Raw genomic sequence first — 21,592 nt, 5'->3', positions numbered from 1 at the left:
TACCTGTGAAACACCTGGGATGAGAGTTTATAGGTGGGTCTGGATTCAAACCAAGGCGAGATGGCTTGAAAGCGAGTGCGCATTCCTCTAAAGTCCAAGCCATCTTGCCACGTGTGCAAATCAAGATTTGGATTTCCCAGTAGTTTCTCATCTGGTTCGTGTTTTCTTTTCTTTTTTGAGTTCAGCTCGACAAAAACAACTACTTGGCGGAGAACACCTTACACCTATGACTGTTACAAAGGGTAGTGGGTGCACATTGCATGTGAGAAATGAAACCTTCACAAAGCAAGTGCACTACCTCCAAGCTTTCCTGCCAGCCCTTCTGTGCGCATCATGTCGACCCTCGATGACACACACTGTTGGGCAGCACAACTTAAAACATGCTTCAACACAAAAACTACACTTTATATCTCCAATCCTTGCTTTTGATTATCATCCGTGACAATCACCTTAAAGTTGATGCCAACTTTGACTCGTTTGTTTGGAGAGGTGTTGTGTAAGATTACGATTTATTTTTGTTATATAGATCACTTGCTATTAAGGGCAGAGTTTTGTTTCAATAAAAGATTCACAGAGGTAATGGCAAACGTACACAAAACGAAACCAGCACGAGGTAGAGCGCATACCTCTGCCAGGCTGAACAGTTTACGTTGTGCATCTCACCGATAGGCCGGATCCGAATCCAGATCCGGCCAAACCAAAATCGAATCGGCTTGTTCTTGTCACCAACCCCACATATCCACCAAGTTTTGTCATAACCCATTATTATGAATCAAAGTATATAACACGTAATTGGAAATGTTAAGGTATATTCTGTGGTAAAAGCAACTTAAATAAATAAGTATGATACTGTGTTAAAAAAAAAAGCAAAACAAAAGCCGGCACATGTGCAGTGTCCTGGCAACCTTTGAGCCATCCATGCTGTGGGGCTGGGCTGAGCTAAGGAATATCAAGGTTACTGGAAGACCAGTAGGTGTGGGCTAATGCCCAGTGGCTTTACAAACCACTTGGTAAAAAGACTAAATTTAAGTTCTGTCGGGCACACCAAACTTTGCCAGGGCGACATTGCCTCTGCACGAACATCATATAAGAAGGCTTTGATCAGAGCCTTTGGGAATGAAAACAGCTTGGCTCTTTGGCATCAGACGAGTGAGATCGCTGCCATTGACCTTGTGCCACACGACCATAAAATAGCGAATGTCAGAAACGAAGGAAGGGAACACGATGTGAACTGAAAGAAGCTACTGCTGGACATGTGGCATGTACAAGCTGAAATTCATTTTAAAAGCCGGGCTCAAACAGGAACGAGAGTGTTGAGAGTGTTACATGCTAACCACAGCCCTGATTCACGAACCAGCTACATCCCTGCCGATGCTGGTCAATCTTATCTGCTGGCCGGTTGGGTTCTCGACAAACCTATACTATCCTGCTGGTGTCATGGAGACGACATCGAAGTAGGCTATTCTTCTCTGATCATATCGAAAAAGCAAAGGGCCAGTTCTCCTTCCTCATTCCTCGGCACTGCTGGTCTGCAGTGTGGTCCTTTGTGGCAAGTGGTGGACTCTGATTCATTTGCTTGCTTCGGTGATACAAAGATCACCCTCTGGGACTTGCAACGCGAGTGGCCAATCGGACATCACTCTGTGCGCGCTCATCGGGGCAAGGCAGCGGCTTCGCTTCAAATGTGATGACAACCGACTCTGACACCGATTCGTATCCTGCTTGGGTTTTATTAAGAACTGGGTACAGAAGATGTTGCTGACTTGAAAATCGTGAGTTAATTCAAAACTGCATTGAAGCCTGTCATGTGCGTAACTTCAGGGAGTTCCACAAGCATTGAGCATTTCATTTAAAATCATTGTGATGTGATGTTATTAAATGGTATTAATGTTTCAAAGGTAGACAGTAGGGGTTAATAAACTACTTATTAAATATCTTTCTGTTTCATGTCATACGCTGGTTTCACCTGTTAAACAATAGACGGGACATATTATTGTGCGTAAAGCTTTTCGAACGTGCTTCCCCTCCAGGTAACTGGTGCATTTACATTGGTGCACGGAGGCAGAAGGTAATACCCATCTACAACTTTGAGATATTGTGTGACATATCATTTTTGGCCCCATCTCTCAATAGTGAAGAATCACTTTAAAATATTCTCAGATTCGGATCTTCACCAAAATCAAATCAACTTGTCCTCGTCACACACCACCAAGTTTGAACCTGTCCACCAAGTTTCATCCGAATCCATCCATAACTTGAGCTATCCTGCTCACAGACAACCCCAGGGGTGAGAACATAACCTCCGTCTACCTTGGGTTCCAGGTGAAACAAAGCAAAGGTTAAAAAACAAACAAGTGGTCTGCAAAATGATTTTCAAAGGGCACATTACCTTTGACTTGTTCAATCTAATATTTAATCAGTTCATCTTTGTATCACAGTCCAAAAGTGTGTCAAGTATGGTTAATTTTGAGTGGTTCAAAAGTTACTGCAGCAACACAGATTTTCAATTCAAGGGCACTTGACCTTTTGACTCAATATTTATAATCACTTCCTCTTTGAATTACAGTCCATAGTTATGCCAATTTTGGTCAAAATCCCTTCAACGGTTCACAAGTCATCCTGGCAACGAAAACCAGCTACTTTCAGCTGGAGGTCACATGACCTTCGACCCCAAAATCTAATCAGTTCATCTTTGCATCATAATACACCTTTATACCAAGTTTTTTTTTTTTAAAAATCCCTTAAGTGGCTCACAAGTTTTTGCGGGAACAAAAATTGATCACGTACCGATGGACAACCCGAAAACATAATGCCTCCGGTGTCGGTGTAATAAAATAAAACATTCATGAATCTACTTTTGTCCCAAAAATAAAAAAATTACGTACTTTATACGATGACATTCATTACTCCAGTTAATTTGCATCCTTTATTACAGACAATTCAACCATGTTTCAAAGATGTGTTGTTTCTTGTAAATTTTTCCCGTCAACATTATACACCCCGATTATAATCGTTTCGAACAAAATGTATCCATTAAAGTTTTACTTTTCAATAATAAAGCACATGATTCATAGTGGTCTCCAATAAAAACAAAATCTTTCCACAAATGCCAATCATTTTCTATTCAAATTATTTCTAGATCAAATGAAGACACCCACTACGTGCTACAATATTCACGTTTTGAATGAAAAATACCAAAGAACACATCACGTAAAATGTCTGCAGCAGCGCATTCATCAAATCATCATTCGGAAAGTACAACAGTAGCGAAAGAACACTACTCGAGAGAGGTTGATGGCGCGAAGCTGGCAGTACACTACCATCTCACCTGATCCCTCATCCTTACTGGTGACCTTTTCCAACACCAGTAACCCGACCGAACCGAGCCCTTTTACTTGCAGGTTATGGTGTCCCCTCCCCCTCTCTCTCCAAACTCCCTCCCGTTTGTTGCATACACCTGTGGCCACACTGTCAGTATGTTGCTTTTTTGCCTTCCAACAACTCACTCTTCCATGAGCAGATTTTATACCAATAAAATAAAAATAATAAAAAAAATTGCAACATATGCAATACTGTAGAGGATTTTTGGGTTAGAACCTTTATCTGTCAATATGAACACCATTTCTACACATCCAATCATGCACGCCCTTTATCTCTGTATTCGTCATAGTCCAATTGCTGCTGAAAGTACAAAAGTATCGAGAGATTACGGTTGCATGCGGATAGCCCCATCAAGACGGATAACCTCGCCATTTAACATGGGGTTCTCAACGATGGACTGAACCAAGTGCGCAAACTCAGATGGGTCTCCCAAGCGGCAAGGGAAAGGCACCTGGCGTGCAAGGAAGGTCCGCACCTTATCTGGCAAGGAATTGACCATGGGAGTGGCAAAGATACCTTGGGCAAAGAAAGGTGAAGGTACAACACAAATAACAGCAATGTGAATGTCCACCTTAATGAGCAAGATGAATAAAGGTTAATAATTAGAAATGCAGGTTTGCTTTTCAACTTTATGATCAATTCTATCCAGTCAACTTTTCGGTTTAATTCCTACTTTGTGCCAACATTTACTGTCTATGCATACGAGTTTTTGTTGTACAGTTGAGGGTTATGGAGGAACAAGAACTCAGAACAGACCAGGACATAACAGAACAAAAGAACAGTTGAAATGGTGAGGGAGTAGGGAAACACACCAACAGCAGAGTGGAGGGACAAAATAGGAAACCTGGAGGAAGAAAAGAAAATGGGAAGAATGAGAGCAAGGGTTAGGGAGGACACAGAAGGGTGAAAGCTCTCAATTGTAGTTGAGGATGGGAAAACTGGGGAAGAGCAGAAATGGAAAATATATATATATATATATATATATATATATATATATATATATATTTATTTAATCAAAGGGAAGGGTGAGAAAGCGGGGAGGTGTGGAGGGTGGGGCAATAACCTGGAAAGATCTGGGCTGAAGGAGGGTTAATGAGGGTACGAGTACGGATGGAGAATGACCTGATACGGTGGTGAACAGCAGCCAAAAAGCACTGGAGGGCTGGAATAGTCGACAAATCTATATTAAATCAGGATGTTAAATTCCAATGTGTATTAAGAAAGGGGTGGGAGGGAGGAGTGGTGTTTACAAAGTGTATGTTGGTTGGTGGGGAGGTCAAAAATTCCATCATATTTGCACATGTAATAAATAATCCCTCAATAATGTACTGTTCTCATAGCATCAAATCGTTTCCTGCAATAGGGTTGTTACAAAACAAGACAAAACAACATTTTCGCTCCGATACATTTGCCTTCAGAAAGCATTGACAACCCCCCCGGGCCTCGACTTTTTCACATTGTTGTGTTACAGCCTGAATTTAAAATGCATTAAATTTAACATTTTTGTTACCGATCTCCACAAAATACCCCATAATGACATCGTGGAATATTTATTATTTTTTTGAAAATAAATTTTTACAAATTCATTTGAAATTAAAAATTTTGAAACAAGTATTCAACCCCTTTGCTATGTCACTCCAAATTGAGCTCGGTGCATCTAATTTCCTATGGTCATCCTTGAGATGTGTCCGCAACTTGATTGGAGTCCACCTGTGGTAAATTCAATTAATTGAACATGATTTATAAAGAAACACACTTTTCCAGAGAAGGTCCCACAGTTGACAATGCATGTAAGAGCAGAAACTCCACCATGAAGTCCAAGGAACTGTCCGTAGAACTCTGAGATAGAAATGTGAGGAGTCATAGATTGGGGGAAGGTTATAAAACAATTTCTAGAGTGTTGAAAGTTCACAAAAGCACATTGAGCTCCATCATTAGGAAATTGAAAGAACATGGAACTACTCAGACTCTTCCTAGAGCTGGCCGTCCGACCAAACTGAGCAACCGGGCAAGAAAGTCCTTGGTCAGGGAGGTGACCAAAAACCAAATGACCACTCTGACAGAACTACAGAGTTCAATGGTTGAGATAGGAGAACAGGCTGGAAGAACAACAGTCTCTGCAGCACTTCACAAATCTAGGCTTTATGGGAGAGTGGCCAGACAGAAGCCAATCCTGAGAAAAAGGCACATGACAGCATGCATGGAGTTTGCAAAAAGGCACGTGAAAGACTCCGAGCATGAGGCAAAAGAGTCTATGGTCTGATGAGATGAAAATTGAACTCTTTTGCCAGAATACAAAGCGATACGTCTGGTGGAAATCAAGCACAGCTCATCACCCATCTAACACCATCCCTACTGTGAAGCATGGTGGTGGCAGCATTATGCTCAGGGGGTGTTTTTCAGTGGCAGGGACTGGGAGACTTGTATGGCTAGACAGTACAATGAATGGAGCCAAATCCAGGCAAATCCTGAGGAGAACCTGCTTCAGAGTGCAAAAGACCTTAGACTGCGGCGAAGATTTATGTTCCAACAGGACAATGACCCCAAGCATACAGCCAAAGTGACGCTGGAAGGGCTTCAGAACAAGAATGTGAAAAACCTTGAATGGCTCAGCCAAAGCCCAGACTTGAATCCCATTGAGAATCTGTGATAAAGACTTGAAGATTGCTGTTCATTGACATTCCCCATCCAACTTGACAGAGCTTGAGCAAATCTGCAAAGGAAGCATGAGAGAAAATCCCCAAATCCAGATGTACAAAGCTGATAGACATACCCAAGAAAACTTGAAGATGTAATTGCTGCCAAAGGTGCTTCTACAAAGTATTGACTCAGGGGGGCCGATTACTTGTATAAATTAGATATTTCTGTTTTTCATTTTCAATAAATTTGTAAAAAATTTCTAAAAACATGTTTTCACTTTGTCGTTATGGGGTATTTTGTGTAGATTGGTGACAAATGCATTTTAAATTCAGGCTGCAACAGAACAAAATGTGACAAAAGTCAAGGGGTGTGAATGCTTTCTGAAGGCACTGTATACCTCTCTCCTCCCCCACAGTAATTACTATGTACAATTACCAATAAAAGGAAATCCCCCGTTAACTTAAATATTTCTTCCAAAGATAGAGGGAGTGTGCAGAATAACAAGGTCGGGCTTTGCGTCCAATCAATGCAGGACATACCTGGAGCTATGGTGACAACTCGTATACCTTGTGGAGAAAGGTCACGAGCTATTGGTAGAGTCATCCCCACAATAGCTCCTTTCGAAGCGGAATAAGCTGCCTGACCAACCTGTCACATGAGAAAATAAGCCAGTGCATTTAACAATGCAGAACCTCACCGAAGTATATATGGATTACAGTCGATCTGACAACAAGTGTGGACTCACTCACTAACTCACTGACAAACTGAACATTTCAGGGACAGGTGTGGCTCAGAGGAAATTGATGAACAATCCCTGAGGACAGTGGTTCTCAATTTTTAGTATCGTTTCGACATTTTGCAAATTAAGAAATTCAGATCTAATTAAAAACAAACTGTTTACAATTTAGCATTTTATTTTAAATACAAATTTTATATCATCGTTTCATCAATGCGCAAAGCTGTGTTGCGTACAACGGACTTAAGATTGCAGTCAATGGTCTCCAACTTGAACATAAGGCACTTTTTCAAGGTAGCATGTCAACTTATGGTTAAATTAGACAACTACATGTCGTACAATGTCGAAGGCCGGTTGAACATGCTAGTCAAGCCCCTACGCTTTGCAGCATTCCTCCAACCAGAGGAATACACACACATTTCAAACACATAAACACATATAAATAAGAGGCCTGGCCAATGAAGTCAAGCATGTGAAATTCACCTGTCCATCGAAAGCTGCCACACTTGCAGTGTTCACAATGACACCCCGATGCCCATCTGTATCGGCCTCATTCTTTGCCATCTCACCTGCTGCGAGACGAATCACATTAAATGTCCCCACTGTATTTACCTGCACACGCAAGAGCACAAAAGCAATGTCATCAGCAAAGAAAAAGAAGAAGGATCAAATCCAACAACTTGATCCAACAACATTAACATGCCTTTCGAGATCTGCATACAGTATTCTTGTTGTCTTGTCTTGCTTTTCTCTTGACCTGGTAGATATGATGGTTGGTGTGTCATATAGACCATTCAGACGGTGCAGCCTGTCTGCAGCTTTCAGCAAACCATGAACACCTTATTTACTGACAATGGTTGGGACCCAAATTTGGCCAAGGTACTGGCAAAGCATTGCCTACACCTTTTGAGAAGTACTGTGGACAAATTAAAATCTACGAGTACAGCAAGTGTATACTCCTGATACAAAAAGACAGTTTTTAGCCTGATCCTGCTGTCAGTGAATCCAGATTGGACAGATGAAAGGTAGGTTATGCAATTGCTAACTCTGAGCAATCATCTTAATCACCTCATGAGGCAAAAGATGGTCATTGTTCATGCTTCCCTGCTCCTTAGTTCATCCCTCCACACATTCTTAACCACCATATTCTCATCCAAGTTACATTTGCAGCATGTAGAGGGCCTCTTACAAAGGTATTAATGACACAATGAATGATATTTTGCAATCAAAAGCGCACAAATGAGAAAACACGTGCATATAAGAATATATTTACCAATGCAGTTACTGAAAAAGTGTGTTCCAACAAGAGGAGAAAAGCATCAATGAGAAAGAAAACAAAGTCAGAAATGGCTCAGAGCTGTCACCTTTCCTATCAATAGAAGGAAAATAAAAATAAAAAAAGGAAAAAGGAAAAAAACAAATACTATACTTTGATTTGGTCATAGAAAAAGAAGAAGGATCAACAGAGCATCTTTGTATGTATTCCAACCTGTAAAATGCGCTGAAAGAATTCCAAGCTGTGAGGTGCCTTCTTTGAGAAATTGTAAGTTTTTACGGCAACTGCGATCCCAGCACAGTTTACCACTACATCTAGGCGGCCAAACTTCTCCTGCGCAAGTGAAACCGACCTCTGCACCTCCGCTTCTGAGGTTACCTGAGGGCAACAGCAAGACCATTATAAATCATCTTTGCATTGCACTTCATTTGACCACTCCTCGATGATGTAAAGTCAAATCGGCCCACTTTCACTCACGATCAGAGACAAGTTGTGGAGAATGACTTGTGTAAGCTTCCAAGTCATCAATCACACATGCTAGGTTCACAGTACATCAAACCATCACTTCCAAGATATAATACAATCAAAAGCAACATTAAAAATAAACATTTTTGGCACATTGGTAAATTTTGATAAACTAGTAATCGCTGCCACTCCCTCTGGGAGTGGAATATGATGTCAATACAGGCAGGGATAAGTAGTTAAACCACTTCCACTATTCCACACGCACAGGCAAAAATTGCATGTAGTCTTCTCAGACTGGCCCAGCTGTGCGCACGCATATGCACACGCACACACAATTCAAGATGTGGGAGGGCTCCGTTCCACCTTCTGAAACACGAGTGTCGATAAAACCCCAAACACACACCATTGAATGCAATCCCTTTACCAAGAGTGTCTTTATGCCTTGTTTGGGGCAATTTCCATTACAAATTTTTTAAAAAAAAATCTGGACCCCTTTCTCCAGCAGGGGTCAGTAAACCACATACACTGTGCCGCATTTATAGGTGAAAATCGTAAGTCATCTCTCCATCCTCACGGGTACCCAAGACCGGACCCTGGATACCCCCAGCAGGTATGCAAAATTTTGGAGAGATTGGCCCAGCTGTTTTGGAGTCTATAATTATATCAGACGTACACACATACACAGAGATGGAATGGATGGATGGAACTTTTGATGGAGTCCAGTTGAAAGAAACAAGTTGAAGTTACACCAAAAGTCGATCTTTGGCCTTTGCATGATGGATCTTCATCCAAGCCAAGACTTTGTATACAAAAAAATATATACGATGTACACAAAAAATTGTCACAATTGCTATCTCTAAAATGAAATATTTTTTTCAATACACTTTTCATCAAGTTCTCAGAGTTCACCGATCATAAGCCTTGTCTGTGTGTGTCCGACGTAATGTCTGGCAATATATTGATATACCAGTATTGGAATTCTGAATATACCGGTACACCAAAAAAGTCAGCATGGAAATAAATCAATCAATAAATATGTATATATATATATATATATATATATATATATATATATATATATATATATATATATATATATATATATATATACACATAATAAATCGGAATAACACCAACAAATGTAAAAAAGGTGTTTACAATCTTTAAATACCGTACACAATTTGAAAAGCTTTGATGCACGAGGCGACACCTGGAACAGTGGAAAGTATGACATCAAGACGTACCAGGGAGTAGGTAGGTACAGTAAGTTTAACTTTCAACGCTCAGCATCCTTGCACCGTACAAGGAATCGCGTTTTTCTTTGCCCTCGTGGCTGATTTTAAAGCAATTGCCAATTGGTTATTTAGATGAATCTGGTGTCCTTTATTTAGAAAGCCTGTGCCAATTACCGACATGGCGATCTGCAATCGCGGTTCTGGCCCATGCCAATTACAAACACTGATCTCGCTTTAAAACAAAATAATTTGTAATACATATTGAAGATGGAAGTAAAATAACCATTCTCATCAGGGGAAAAAAGCCCTGTGTGGGAATACTTTGAAAAATTGCTGTGTGTCAATGATTTGTACGTCATATATGAATATGTAATGGTCCATTACGTATTTTTGGAACTTACATAAAATAAATATAAATATATATATTGTTGCGGATTCGCGCCCGCCGGCGTGCGGACGGCCACGTAACTCGAATCGCGGCACGTCGCCCACCGGACGGACAATCCAGTCGTGACCCTCTCGGACTAACGCCGGGAACCAGTCACGGGTGGACCTTTCGGTCTCACCACGATCGTGCCAATCGGCCCCCGCGTGGGATAGGGTTGCTCGCCAAATTCGACCAACCTAAGTACCCACACGGAGGGTAGACCGGGCGATCGCACCTCGCCGCAGGTCGACTTCGGACACGGGCCACTTTAAGCGACCCGTTCCGTACTATCGGGATAACCGAGCGGTGTTATTCGTCGGCCTCGACGGTTCGATTAATTATCGGGCGTTTTAGCCCACGACCAACCCTTTACGTGAAGCAAGATGGAGATTCAATGAAAGAAAAGACGAAGCGAAGCGGGAAAACAGTTCAACATAACTCACATTTATTTCGCGATGAACAGGAAGCACACATATACAATTACACCAAAAGCACATGTAAAAGGAGAAGAAGACAATGCAGAGCTATCCGACTACCGAGCACATGGCAACACTTATACAATTTTACTTCACAGACGGCGCCGACAACACATATTCCCAAAGCAAAAGAAAAGAACCACCCTCCAGGATGAGGGGGGTAGGCGGGCCTGGGGCCGAGACCGTGTCGGGCTTACCCGTCTGATGATGAGACACAGAGCGGCGGTGGCGCCCCAACTCCGCGGGCCTCGCGGACAGTGTCTGGTAGGGGGTGGGAAAGGGGCCCCCTTGTCGCACTATCTCAGCGCGGGGGGAAACAGGAGGGGGTTGTTGATGCTCGGGGGGGGAGGAGGATATCACCCTGTCTCGGGTCCTGCGACGAGCGTCTCCACCTCGACCTCGGTCGCGCCGCCGGCCTCTCCCTCTGCAGCTCCCGGCACCGACGCGAGCACCCCCTCGTCCGCCTTCGCCGCCGCCACCTCTCCACAGCTCCGTCTAATCGCCCTCTCCGTCTCCTCTCTTGGCTCGTCCCAACTCTTCACTCGTGACTTCTCCCCTCCGAACCGCGAACTCTTCCTCCCAGCTCCACCGACAACTCGTTCCAACACACCACTCTCAACTTTTCCCCTCCGAACCCACAACTGCCTTGACTGACGAACGCAGCCGTTTATATAAGCCCCGTGGCTTCGCTCCTTCACCTTTGACCCTCTTCCTCCGACCCTTCACCTCTCTAACTGGCTCCCCATTGGACCAAGGAAAAGTGGGCGTGAATGCTTTTTGATCCATGAATTTGCATATAGCGTCCTCACTCCAACGCCCTGGAGGCGGGGCCAAATCGCCCCAGCTCGCCGATAGGACGGAACAGAAGTGGGCGTGAGTCGTTTTTGATCCGTTTTTCTTCGGAAAGTCTGTGATGTCTCTGAACACGCTGCTCGGTGCGCGCCCCGCACGAGTCCAGCGTCAGCGCCCACAAGTGGCGCAAGAATGGTGGTGATGCGATGGTGGCGAGTTGTGACGGTAAAGGTCGTGGCTGTTGTTGTGAAGCGGCGTTGTGGTTGGTGGTTGTTGTTGTGAAGCGGCGTTGTGGTTGGTGGTTGTTGTTGTGAAGCGGCGTTGTGGTTGGTGGTTGTTGTTGTGAAGCGGCATTGTGGTTGGTGGTTGTTGTTGTGAAGCGGCGTTGTGGTTGGTGGTTGTTGTGTGATTGCTGTTGAGACGTGGTTGGTGGTGGTAGTAATGGCGGCTGGTCCAAAATAAAGATAGTAAAAGAAAAACGGCTATCTAGAGGGGTCGCAGCCCGCATGAATGACATTTATTCCCTCTAAACAACGGGTTTGGGCCTAACTACACATATACTTACAGAGATATCTCACCTAAGGGACCTGAATGGTGGTTTGTGAATTTCGTCAACCACAACACTACCCCCTCCCCTTTTTACAGACTCGTCCCGAGTCGTCAAATTTTCGTGTGCCATCATGTGTAGTTTTCCCCTAGTACATTTTACCTACGGATCCCTGAGTACGACATTCATGGTATTCGTGTCCCCAAAATAAATAACCTGAGGGCTGAGTAACTACCTAAACAAACTCGCTCACACAGACGACTTAAATAAAATTGCCGGCGCTAGGACAGACATGCCGGGGGCGCACTCATATTTACAGTACATCTTAACCTTACTTACAAATTTTACACTAAACCATGGCCCAGGATCAATGAACTCTGCAAAAAGAAAGCAGTTAGCAGGGAGCCAGGCTGCTCGCATGCAGTCTCTGGCTCAAAACAATGCAGGTGACAGGGAACGTGGCCGGCTGCTCACACGCAGTCCAAGGCCTTCCCTTTTGAACTGAACGCAGTGAACCACAACGGTGCATGGGCTGCACAAACGTAGTCTCCGTGCCAGCTCAAGTGGCACACGCAATGAACACAACGAATGGATGGATGAACACAAACACGGTGAACGGGCCGCCACTGCAGGCCCGTGTTGTAGCTGCCAACAGGGCAGTTCTTGCAGCTTGCAAACTGTTGCTTTTACGATCCTGGCGCACATGGCAATGAACGGGGGGGGGGGGGGCAAAGCAAAATTGAACGGGGCTGGTGAACGTGGACAGTGGGCATGGCATGGCAAAGGCAGCAGGCAAACACAGCCCGCAGAAGAAGGCCGCTGCAGGCAAACCCAGCCGGCAGATGAACTGGCCGGCACAGGCCTTGCAGAAAACAGCTGCAGACGATCCGGCCGGCACAGGCCTTGCAGCAACACAACAGCTGCCGATGAAGTGGGCCGGCACAGGCCTTGAAGAAAAACAGCCAGCCGGCAGATGAAGTGGCCAGCCTTTGCCGTTCAGTGGAGGTTGGTGGAGGGAGTGCGGTGGTGCTGGCCACCCGGAAGGTGGGCTCGGACCTACCCTACGGTCTCCCTCCCAACCTATCGCCTTTGCCTGTCACTGTCTGTACCCACTCCCTTAATTTGTCAAACCCCAATTTAGCCCCAACTTTTTTTTTTTTTTTTTTTTTACTTCCCCACTATAAATCGTCCCCTAACCCCCTGTACTGTCCTTGTTCGGCTAACCTATCCTGTCACCTAGCCTACTCCCAACCCCTACGTTCCCTTCCCGGAGGGGAATAAGGGAGAGCTAACGTCCTGTGTCGAGGCCCAATGAAGCCTCAGAATGGCCTCCCCAGAGTTCAGCGATCTAACCCAAAGTGGGTCCAGCGGCCCACAACGAGAGCGAGGGGATGGATGGTGCGGAGGGGTACACTTCCTAATCTACCCTATCCATTTAACTGTTAAACTACCCCGGGGCTTTCAACAAGCGCCTCTCGCTTAAACTATTGGTTCTAACAACCCAGATTCCCGTCGCCTGTGTTGGTGTCCTCACAATTTCGGGCCTCGCCCCCCAATTTTCTCTCCGTGCCCTCACACGGTCTCATGGCTGGGACACGTGGCTCCCTTTGGCAGGCACGACCCTCTGCCGAATCTCCCGCTATGGCACCCCCGGGCACTACACTGCCTCCGAGCCTACCAGCTCCCTAACACCGGGGAGTGCCCCCCATGGCACCTCCCCTGAAACGCACACGTGGCAGGCTGGCTTCCCAGGCCCCTTTCCGAGGGTCACCCGTGCCCACAACACTGCCCACGCGGCTAATGACGCCCCGGGCCCCCGCACCAAGCAGGCGCACCCGTGCCCACTACGCTATCCCGGCCCCCCCATGGGCCCTTGGCCTACCACGGCCGACTAGCCTGGTGCCCGGGGTACCCACTCAGCGATACTGACCTTTCGCAGCCACGCTCCCAAGCCCGTCAACAGGGCTCCTGCACCCCTCCAAACGGGTTTCGAGCCTACACTCCCACCAACAACAAAACGACCTCCATTTTGTAAATTTGACTAACCCCCTAACTGACTCTACACTGACCCCGGGGGTCCCTTGGGCGGGAGTCACTCCTCCCCCCAATCACTTATCGCACCATGCAGTCCCCATTCACTCCACTCACACAGACCCGCTGGCCTCACTCACTCATCATGTACTCACCTCACAACTCTTCAACACACACACCGCTGAACTCTGCCATCCTCCTAACCACTTCCCCTAACTAACTCGTGCTCCCACGTCGTCCCTTAAACTACAGCACGTTCCTTTTAACACTACGTAGCTAAGCTACGTCCCCTCTACACATTCACTGTCCGTCACTGTCTTCAAATCTCTAAAATAACTTTCCCCACCTAAATCTCGCTACAATCCCTCTAACTAATCCATTCCACGGACCCCATGAGGACTTACCCCTGCCCCATGGAGTCGGTCTAGCTAAGCTAACCCTTCCCCCTAAATAGTTTCATCCTGTGCCCAGGTCAAGGGGGTCTTCCACCCCTTGCCCAGGAATCCTGTGCACCCGAAAGTGAGGCTTGCTGTTTTTTATTTTTTTTTTCCATGCGCAGCACCAGCGCGGCAACTCACGCACTTTGCACCTGCCCGTGACGTCATGCAGCTGCACGTGTTCCTCGTCCCTCCTTGGACGGTACCATCCGGCAGGGATACCCCTCCTGCCGGATTTCAACCCCACGTGCAGCCATGACGTCACCGTGCGCATAAAAAAAAAAACACAAGCCCCACGTCTCGAGGGGTTCCCCACGCGAACACATGTGCTTTGCCAGTTGGAGCTTAACACACACGATCGCGTGGAGAACCCGTCCGGTCCAAATCCATTATCCTGCCTAAACTTTGTCCGTCCGCGGGATCGGCAAATCCACCGCGTGCGTTTCCGGACCGGGACTTCACTCTCGCAAGCGAGCACGTGGGGGCCTCGTGCGTTGCACAGCACGGACCTCGTGCTCACTGCTGGGTGAACCCGGCACGGTCCCCGAAACAGCGACAGCCGCTACCCTGCTTCCTTTCCTCACATGTCGCCGTCGTCGCCATTCGACACACGCACACCTGCGTGTTACGACGCTCACACTCCATTCCATTCCATTCACACCGGGAGACGCGGCTGCGTGCTCCCGCATGCCAACCGACATCTCCGTCTCATACCGCTCTCTCACACACACGGTCTCCCTTGCATAAACCATACCACTCACACGTGGTGCTCCATTCACTCGCGGCCTTCAACTCACTCGTGCCTCACTCATACACCGTGCCTCACTCACACACGCGGGGGCACTCAACCGCGGTGTTTCATCCACACACCGTCCCTCACTCACACACGCGGGGGCACTCACCCGCGGTGCCTCATCCACACTGGCCGTTTCATCCACACACACGGCCTCTTCCACACACGGTGCCTCATCCACACACGGCGTGCTGGGAAGCACGTACTCTGGCACCATCGCCACCACACCACTCACACACGGGGTCGCTTCCACACACGGGGACGCACTCACACCTTGCACCACACACACAGGGACAACTACACTGGGGATTTGTGTCCCCACAAGGGTCTCCGGGGCCTCTATACCCCCCAAGCTCTCCGTGCACCTGTCCACAGCACTCCTCCCCTCGACCTCGCAAAGCACGACCGAACTCACCTGGTCGTGATCCGTCTCAAGGGGGCAGACTCCCTCCCCTCGTTCCTGGAGGAGGCTATCCCGCTGCTCGCACTGGGTCCCGACACGCTCCGCGAGCTCACCCCCATTGTCCTCCACTACCTCCGTGTGTGTGTGTGCGTCACTTACCCCGTCTTCATCGTGCAGTCTTCCCTCTATCGTTCCTATCTCCCATGTCTCTGCCAACTCTTCACCCTTTACCTCCCTTGTCTCCACTATTATTTCCGTTGTCGTGACCTCGTGTCTCGCCTCACACGTTTTGGTCTCCCAATTTAATTTTTCCCTTTCGGTCATCGTCACGACCCTCGCTCAACACGTCCCCCGAATTATTTTTTCACCCGCCTCCACCGCGGGCCCGACAGCCGTTGCACCCCCTTCCAGCTCGTTCGCTCCCACACGTGGAGTCGCCATTTTTATCTCCCTGGTCACGGCCTTCATGCCCGCCTGCAGGCATCGGCCCATGTTCTGCGTCTCACCCCGCAGCTTTTTCGTTTCTTCCTTCATTTGCTGTGTATTCGCATCGATCTTTTCGTTCATGCTTTTTATTTCGTTTATAAATTCAGTTGTGTTTGCATCCATCTTTTCGATCATGCCTTTCATTTCGTTTTTCATTTCATTTGCGTTTGTATCCATCTTTTGTGCATTCGCATCCATCTTTTGTGCCAGCATGGTTAATAGCTGGGCCATGTCGGGTGCGCTTGGGTGAGCCGTTTCGGCAGGGGTTGGGGAAGGGTTTTGGTGGAGAGGGGGAGGGGAGGTGTCATACACCGCGGCCGCCGCCGCACCCATTTCGGGCTCTGGGTTCAGTTGGGCGAGTTCGTTTTCCTGTACAACCAACATTTCCTGCACGGGGATTTCATCCTGAGCCATGGATTCTACACATTCTACATCCATTTCTAATACCCCCGCTCCCGCTCGCCTTGAGACGCCATCTTGCTTCTCTTAAAGGGTTAATTTAGCTCGCTCGTAATTTGGAGGGAATCGGGGGTCGCTCCTCTCACCCCTGGACCGATTCCCGTGAATTTAGCCGGAGACAGGAGAGCCCGTTTTCCCGTTCTCCGATACCAGTGCCGCGAGGAGGGCGATGAGTTTATATCCCACTCCTGACACCAGTGTTGCGGATTCGCGCCCGCCGGCGTGCGGATGGCCACGTAACTCGAATCGCGGCACGTCGCCCACCGGACGGACAATCCAGTCGTGACCCTCTCGGACTAACGCCGGGAACCAGTCACGGGTGGACCTTTCGGTCTCACCACGATCGTGCCAATCGGCCCCCGCGTGGGATAGGGTTGCTCGCCAAATTCGACCTACCTAAGTACCCACACGGAGGGTAGACCGGGCGATCGCACCTCGCCGCAGGTCGACTTCGGACACGGGCCACTTTAAGCGACCCGTTCCGTACTATCGGGATAACCGAGCGGTGTTATTCGTCGGCCTCGATGGTTCGATTAATTATCGGGCGTTTTAGCCCACGACCAACCCTTTACGTGAAGCAAGATGGAGATTCAATGAAAGAAAAGACGAAGCGAAGCGGGAAAACAGTTCAACATAACTCACATTTATTTCGCGATGAACGGGAAGCACACATATACAATTACACCAAAAGCACATGTAAAAGGAGAAGAAGACAATGCAGAGCTATCCGACGACCGAGCACACGGCAACACTTATACAATTTTACTTCACAGACGGCGCCGACAACACATGTACCCAAAACAAAAGAAAAAGAACCACCCTCCAGGATGAGGGGGGTATGCGGGCCTGGGGCCGAGACCGTGTCGGGCCTACCCGTCTGATGATGAGACGCAGAGCGGCGGTGGCGCCCCAACTCCGCGGGCCTCGCGGACAGTGTCTGGTAGGGGGTGGGAAAGGGGCCCCCTTGTCGCATTATCTCAGCGCGGGGGGAAACAGGAGGGGGTTGTTGATGCTCGGGGGGGAGGAGGATATCACCCTGTCTCGGGTCCTGCGACGAGCGTCTCCACCTCGACCTCGGTCGCGCCGCCGGCCTCTCCCTCTGCAGCTCCCGGCACCGACGCGAGCACCCCCTCGTCCGCCTTCGCCGCCGCCACCTCTCCACAGCTCCGTCTAATCGCCCTCTCCATCTCCTCTCTTGGCTCGTCCCAACTCTTCACTCGTGACTTCTCCCCTCCGAACCGCGAACTCTTCCTCCCAGCTCCACCGACAACTCGTTCCAACGCACCACTCTCAACTTTTCCCCTCCGAACCCACACCTGCCTTGACTGACGAACGCAGCCGTTTATATAAGCCCCGTGGCTTCGCTCCTTCACCTTTGACCCTCTGCCTCCGACCCTTCACCTCTCTAACTGGCTCCCCATTGGACCGAGGAAAAGTGGGCGTGAATGCTTTTTGATCCATGAATTTGCATATAGCGTCCTCACTCCAACGCCCTGGAGGCGGGGCCAAATCGCCCCAGCTCGCCGATAGGACGGAACAGAAGTGGGCGTGAGTCGTTTTTGATCCGTTTTTCTTCGGAAAGTCTGTGATGTCTCTGAACACGCTGCTCGGTGCGCGCCCCGCACGAGTCCAGCATCGGCGCCCACAAGTGGCGCAAGAATGGTGGTGATGCGATGGTGGCGAGTTGTGACGGTAAAGGTCGTGGTTGTTGTTGTGAAGCGGCGTTGTGGTTGGTGGTTGTTGTTGTGAAGCGGCGTTGTGGTTGGTGGTTGTTGTTGTGAAGCGGCGTTGTGGTTGGTGGTTGTTGTTGTGAAGCGGCGTTGTGGTTGGTGGTTGTTGTTGTGAAGCGGCGTTGTGGTTGGTGGTTGTTGTGTGATGGCTGTTGAGACGTGGTTGGTGGTGGTAGTAATGGCGGCTGGTCCAAAATAAAGATAGTAAAAGAAAAACGGCTATCTAGAGGGGTCGCAGCCCGCATGGATGACATTTATTCCCTCTAAACAACGGGTTTGGGCCTAACTACACATATACTTACAGAGATATCTCACCTAAGGGACCTGAATGGTGGTTTGTGAATTTCGTCAACCACAACAATATATATATATATATATATATATATATATATATATATATATATATATATATATATATATATATATATATATATATATATATATATATATATATATATATATATATATATATATATATATATATATCTGGAAAAAATTCAGAGACCACTGCAAACTTATCAGTTTTTCTGGTTTTACTATTTATAGGTATGTGTCTGAGTAAAATGAACATTTATGTTTTATTCCAGAAACTACTGACAACATTTCTCCCAAATTCCAAATAAAAATGTTGTCATTTAGAGCATTTATTTGCAGAAAATGACAACAAAGAATCAGTGTTTTCAGACCTCAAATAATACAAACAAAACAAGTTCATATTCATTTTTAAACAACACAATCCTAATGTTTTAACTTGGGAAGAGTTCAGAAATCAATATTTTGTGGAATAACCCTGATTTTCAATCACAGCTTTCATGCATCTTGGCATGCTCTCCACCAGTCTTTCACATTGCTGTTGGGTGACTTTATGCCACTCCTGGCGCAAAAATTCAAGCAGCTCGGCTTTGTTTGATGGCTTGTGACCATCCCTCTTCCTCTTGATCACATTCCAGAGGTTTTCAATGGGGTTCAGGTCTGGAGATTGGGCTGGCCATGACAGGGTCTTGATCTGATGGTCCTCCATCCACACCTTGATTGACCTGGCTGTGTGGCATGGAGCATTGTCCTGCTGGAAAAAACAATCCTCAGAGTTGCGGGACATTGTCAAAGCAGAAGGAAGCAAGTGTTCTTCCAGGACATCCTTGTACGTGGCTTGATTCATGAGTCCTTCACAAAGACAAATCTGCCCGATTCCAGCCTTGCTGAAGCACCCCCAGATCATCACCGATCCTCCACCAAATTTCACAGTGGATGCGAGACACTGTGGCTTGTAGGCCTCTGCAGGTCTCCGTCTAACCATTAGATGACCAGGTGTTGGGCAAAGCTGAAAATTGGACTCATCAGAGAAGATGACCTTACTCCAGTCCTCTACAGTCCAATCCTTATGGTCTTTTGCAAACCTCAGCCTGGCTCTTCTTTGCTTCTCATTGATGAAGGGCTTTTTTCTTGCTTTGCACGACTTTAGCCCTGCCCCTAGGAGCCTGTTTCGAACAGTCCTCGCCGTGCACTTCACCCCAGCTGCCGTTTGCCATTCTTTTTGTAGGTAACTTGATGTCATCCTACGGTTGTTGAGTGACATTCGAATGAGTTGGCGGTCATCCCGGTCAGTGGAAAGTCGTTTTCGCCCTCTGCCAGTCTGTAGCTTTGTTGTCCCCAATGTCTGCTGCTTGACCTTGTTCTTATGAACTGCCGTCTGAAATTTTAAGGATGGAAGCAACGTGACGCTCACTGGATCCCTCTGCCAGTAAAGCCAGAATTGAACCCTTCTTTTCCTCACTCAAAACTTTTCTTTTCAACTCTTTTAGCATGGTCAATAGTTATTTTTTTTATTCTAATTACTTTTGAGGTATGACTAGCACTGTTTTTGCCATCCAGCTGGTCCTATTGCAAGAGGATAGTGATGACCACAGCAGTGGTTTTATACTTTTCTTTGTTAAATAAGATTCGGTTCAGGTGATCACCTAATCAGCACCTCACTAAGTAGAATGAGGTGTGCCTGTGTTGGAATTCAACAGACACTGGAATGGAATGGCTGCCATACATGTAGAGATGCTGATTTAAATTTTTTTTGGAGTGGTCTCTTATTTTTTTTCCAGAGCTGTATATATTGTTACGGTTGTGGAAATTCACAGAAGACCATTCAGGTTCCCCGAAGATCAGTTATGCCGATAAGTGTGTGTCCAGGTTAGATTTCCCCACCGGTGTATAACGGGATTTATTCATGTGCCGGGCTGTGAATCTTGAGGTAGTGTTATTCTTTTCTATCTTTATTTTAAACAATCATCTCCTCACCACCTTCTCCACAACCACCAACATCTCCTCAAACACCAATCTCCATAATCAAACGAACTTCTCCTCACCATCATCTCCAACAAACAATATCTCCACAAACGAACACGATGGCATCCTCGCAGCGGCAAAGCGATTTCAAACACGGCCTCGCATGACTTGCAAAACGGATCAAAACGACGAAAGGGGTGGAGCCAGCCAGGGGTGAAAGTTCAAGGGTGAAAGAAAGGAGGGCGCTGATTTTGGGCGATGAAGCCCAGAGCGACTCCTCCCCTTGGGGCTATAAAAAGGCGCGTTTCAACGCCGAGGGCGTGGTTGGAGGCGTTGTTGGTCGTGGTTGGTCAGAGTTGGTCAGAGTTGGTCAGTGGAGTCAGCAGCGAAGTTGCCAGCCGGAGAGAGGTCGCCAGCCGGAGAGAAGTCGCCAGCCAGCTACATAACGGTCCGGGCGATCAAGCCCCGAGTCGGTCGAGCGACGCTGAGGAGTGAGCGGGCTCTTAAAGAGCATCAACTCATAAAGAGAAAGGCCCGTTCGCTCCTCTGAAGCGTCGTCGGCCAGGCCCGATCGACCAGGCCGCGCTGCTAGGCCCTGGACCAACCAAGCCACCGTTACAACAGATGCCGCTTTGACAACAGAGACATACGGAGGGTCTCTGACAAAAAGACCATCGAGTCGCCTCAAGGGCGACAAAGGTAACCTGCACGGCCTCGCGGAGCTCCTTCGGTCATCCCAGCTCTGAGGAACATTAAAGGCTTACGGGCCCAGTTCTATCTTTCTTTCCTGGGGTTTTTGCATGAAAGTCTGTGGTGCCTTGTCCGTAAGTAGAATTGTTGTAAGTGCATGTACGTAATACATAGATATCGGCTGTAGGTTTTTACTCGTGTCTTGTCCCCTACCCCCTTTCATTCATTGCATATGTGTGAAAATAAATGTCCCCATTGTTGAAATGTCACCTGCTCGTTGCGTCCTTTCCTGCCATAATTGCGTTCGGAAT

At 47.3% G+C, this 21,592-nt stretch overlaps 1 protein-coding gene across 2 annotated transcripts in view; it reads right to left on the bottom strand.

Moving 5' to 3' along the window:
- Nucleotides 1-2,912: 2,912 nt before the first annotated feature.
- HSD17B10 (hydroxysteroid 17-beta dehydrogenase 10) overlaps nucleotides 2,913-21,592 on the bottom strand; it is a 31,942-nt gene continuing 13,262 nt past the window's right edge. For both annotated transcript variants that reach the window (XM_085888872.1, XM_085888873.1), the window contains exons 3-6: nucleotides 8,247-8,411; nucleotides 7,241-7,369; nucleotides 6,561-6,669; nucleotides 2,913-3,897 (exon numbers count right to left, since the gene is read on the bottom strand). In XM_085888872.1, coding sequence (XP_085744998.1) covers nucleotides 3,707-3,897; nucleotides 6,561-6,669; nucleotides 7,241-7,369; nucleotides 8,247-8,411 — 594 coding nt within the window. In that variant the 3' untranslated portion in view covers nucleotides 2,913-3,706. The remainder of the gene's footprint in view (nucleotides 3,898-6,560; nucleotides 6,670-7,240; nucleotides 7,370-8,246; nucleotides 8,412-21,592) is intronic.

This window comes from Eptatretus burgeri, chromosome 7 (genome assembly GCF_056783735.1).
Source record: "Eptatretus burgeri isolate ZD-2024b chromosome 7, Ebu_testis_v1, whole genome shotgun sequence".
Classification (NCBI taxonomy): domain Eukaryota; kingdom Metazoa; phylum Chordata; class Myxini; order Myxiniformes; family Myxinidae; genus Eptatretus; species Eptatretus burgeri.
Note: the sequence above shows the minus strand (reverse complement) of the source record. Positions and strands in the feature narration are given on the sequence as shown.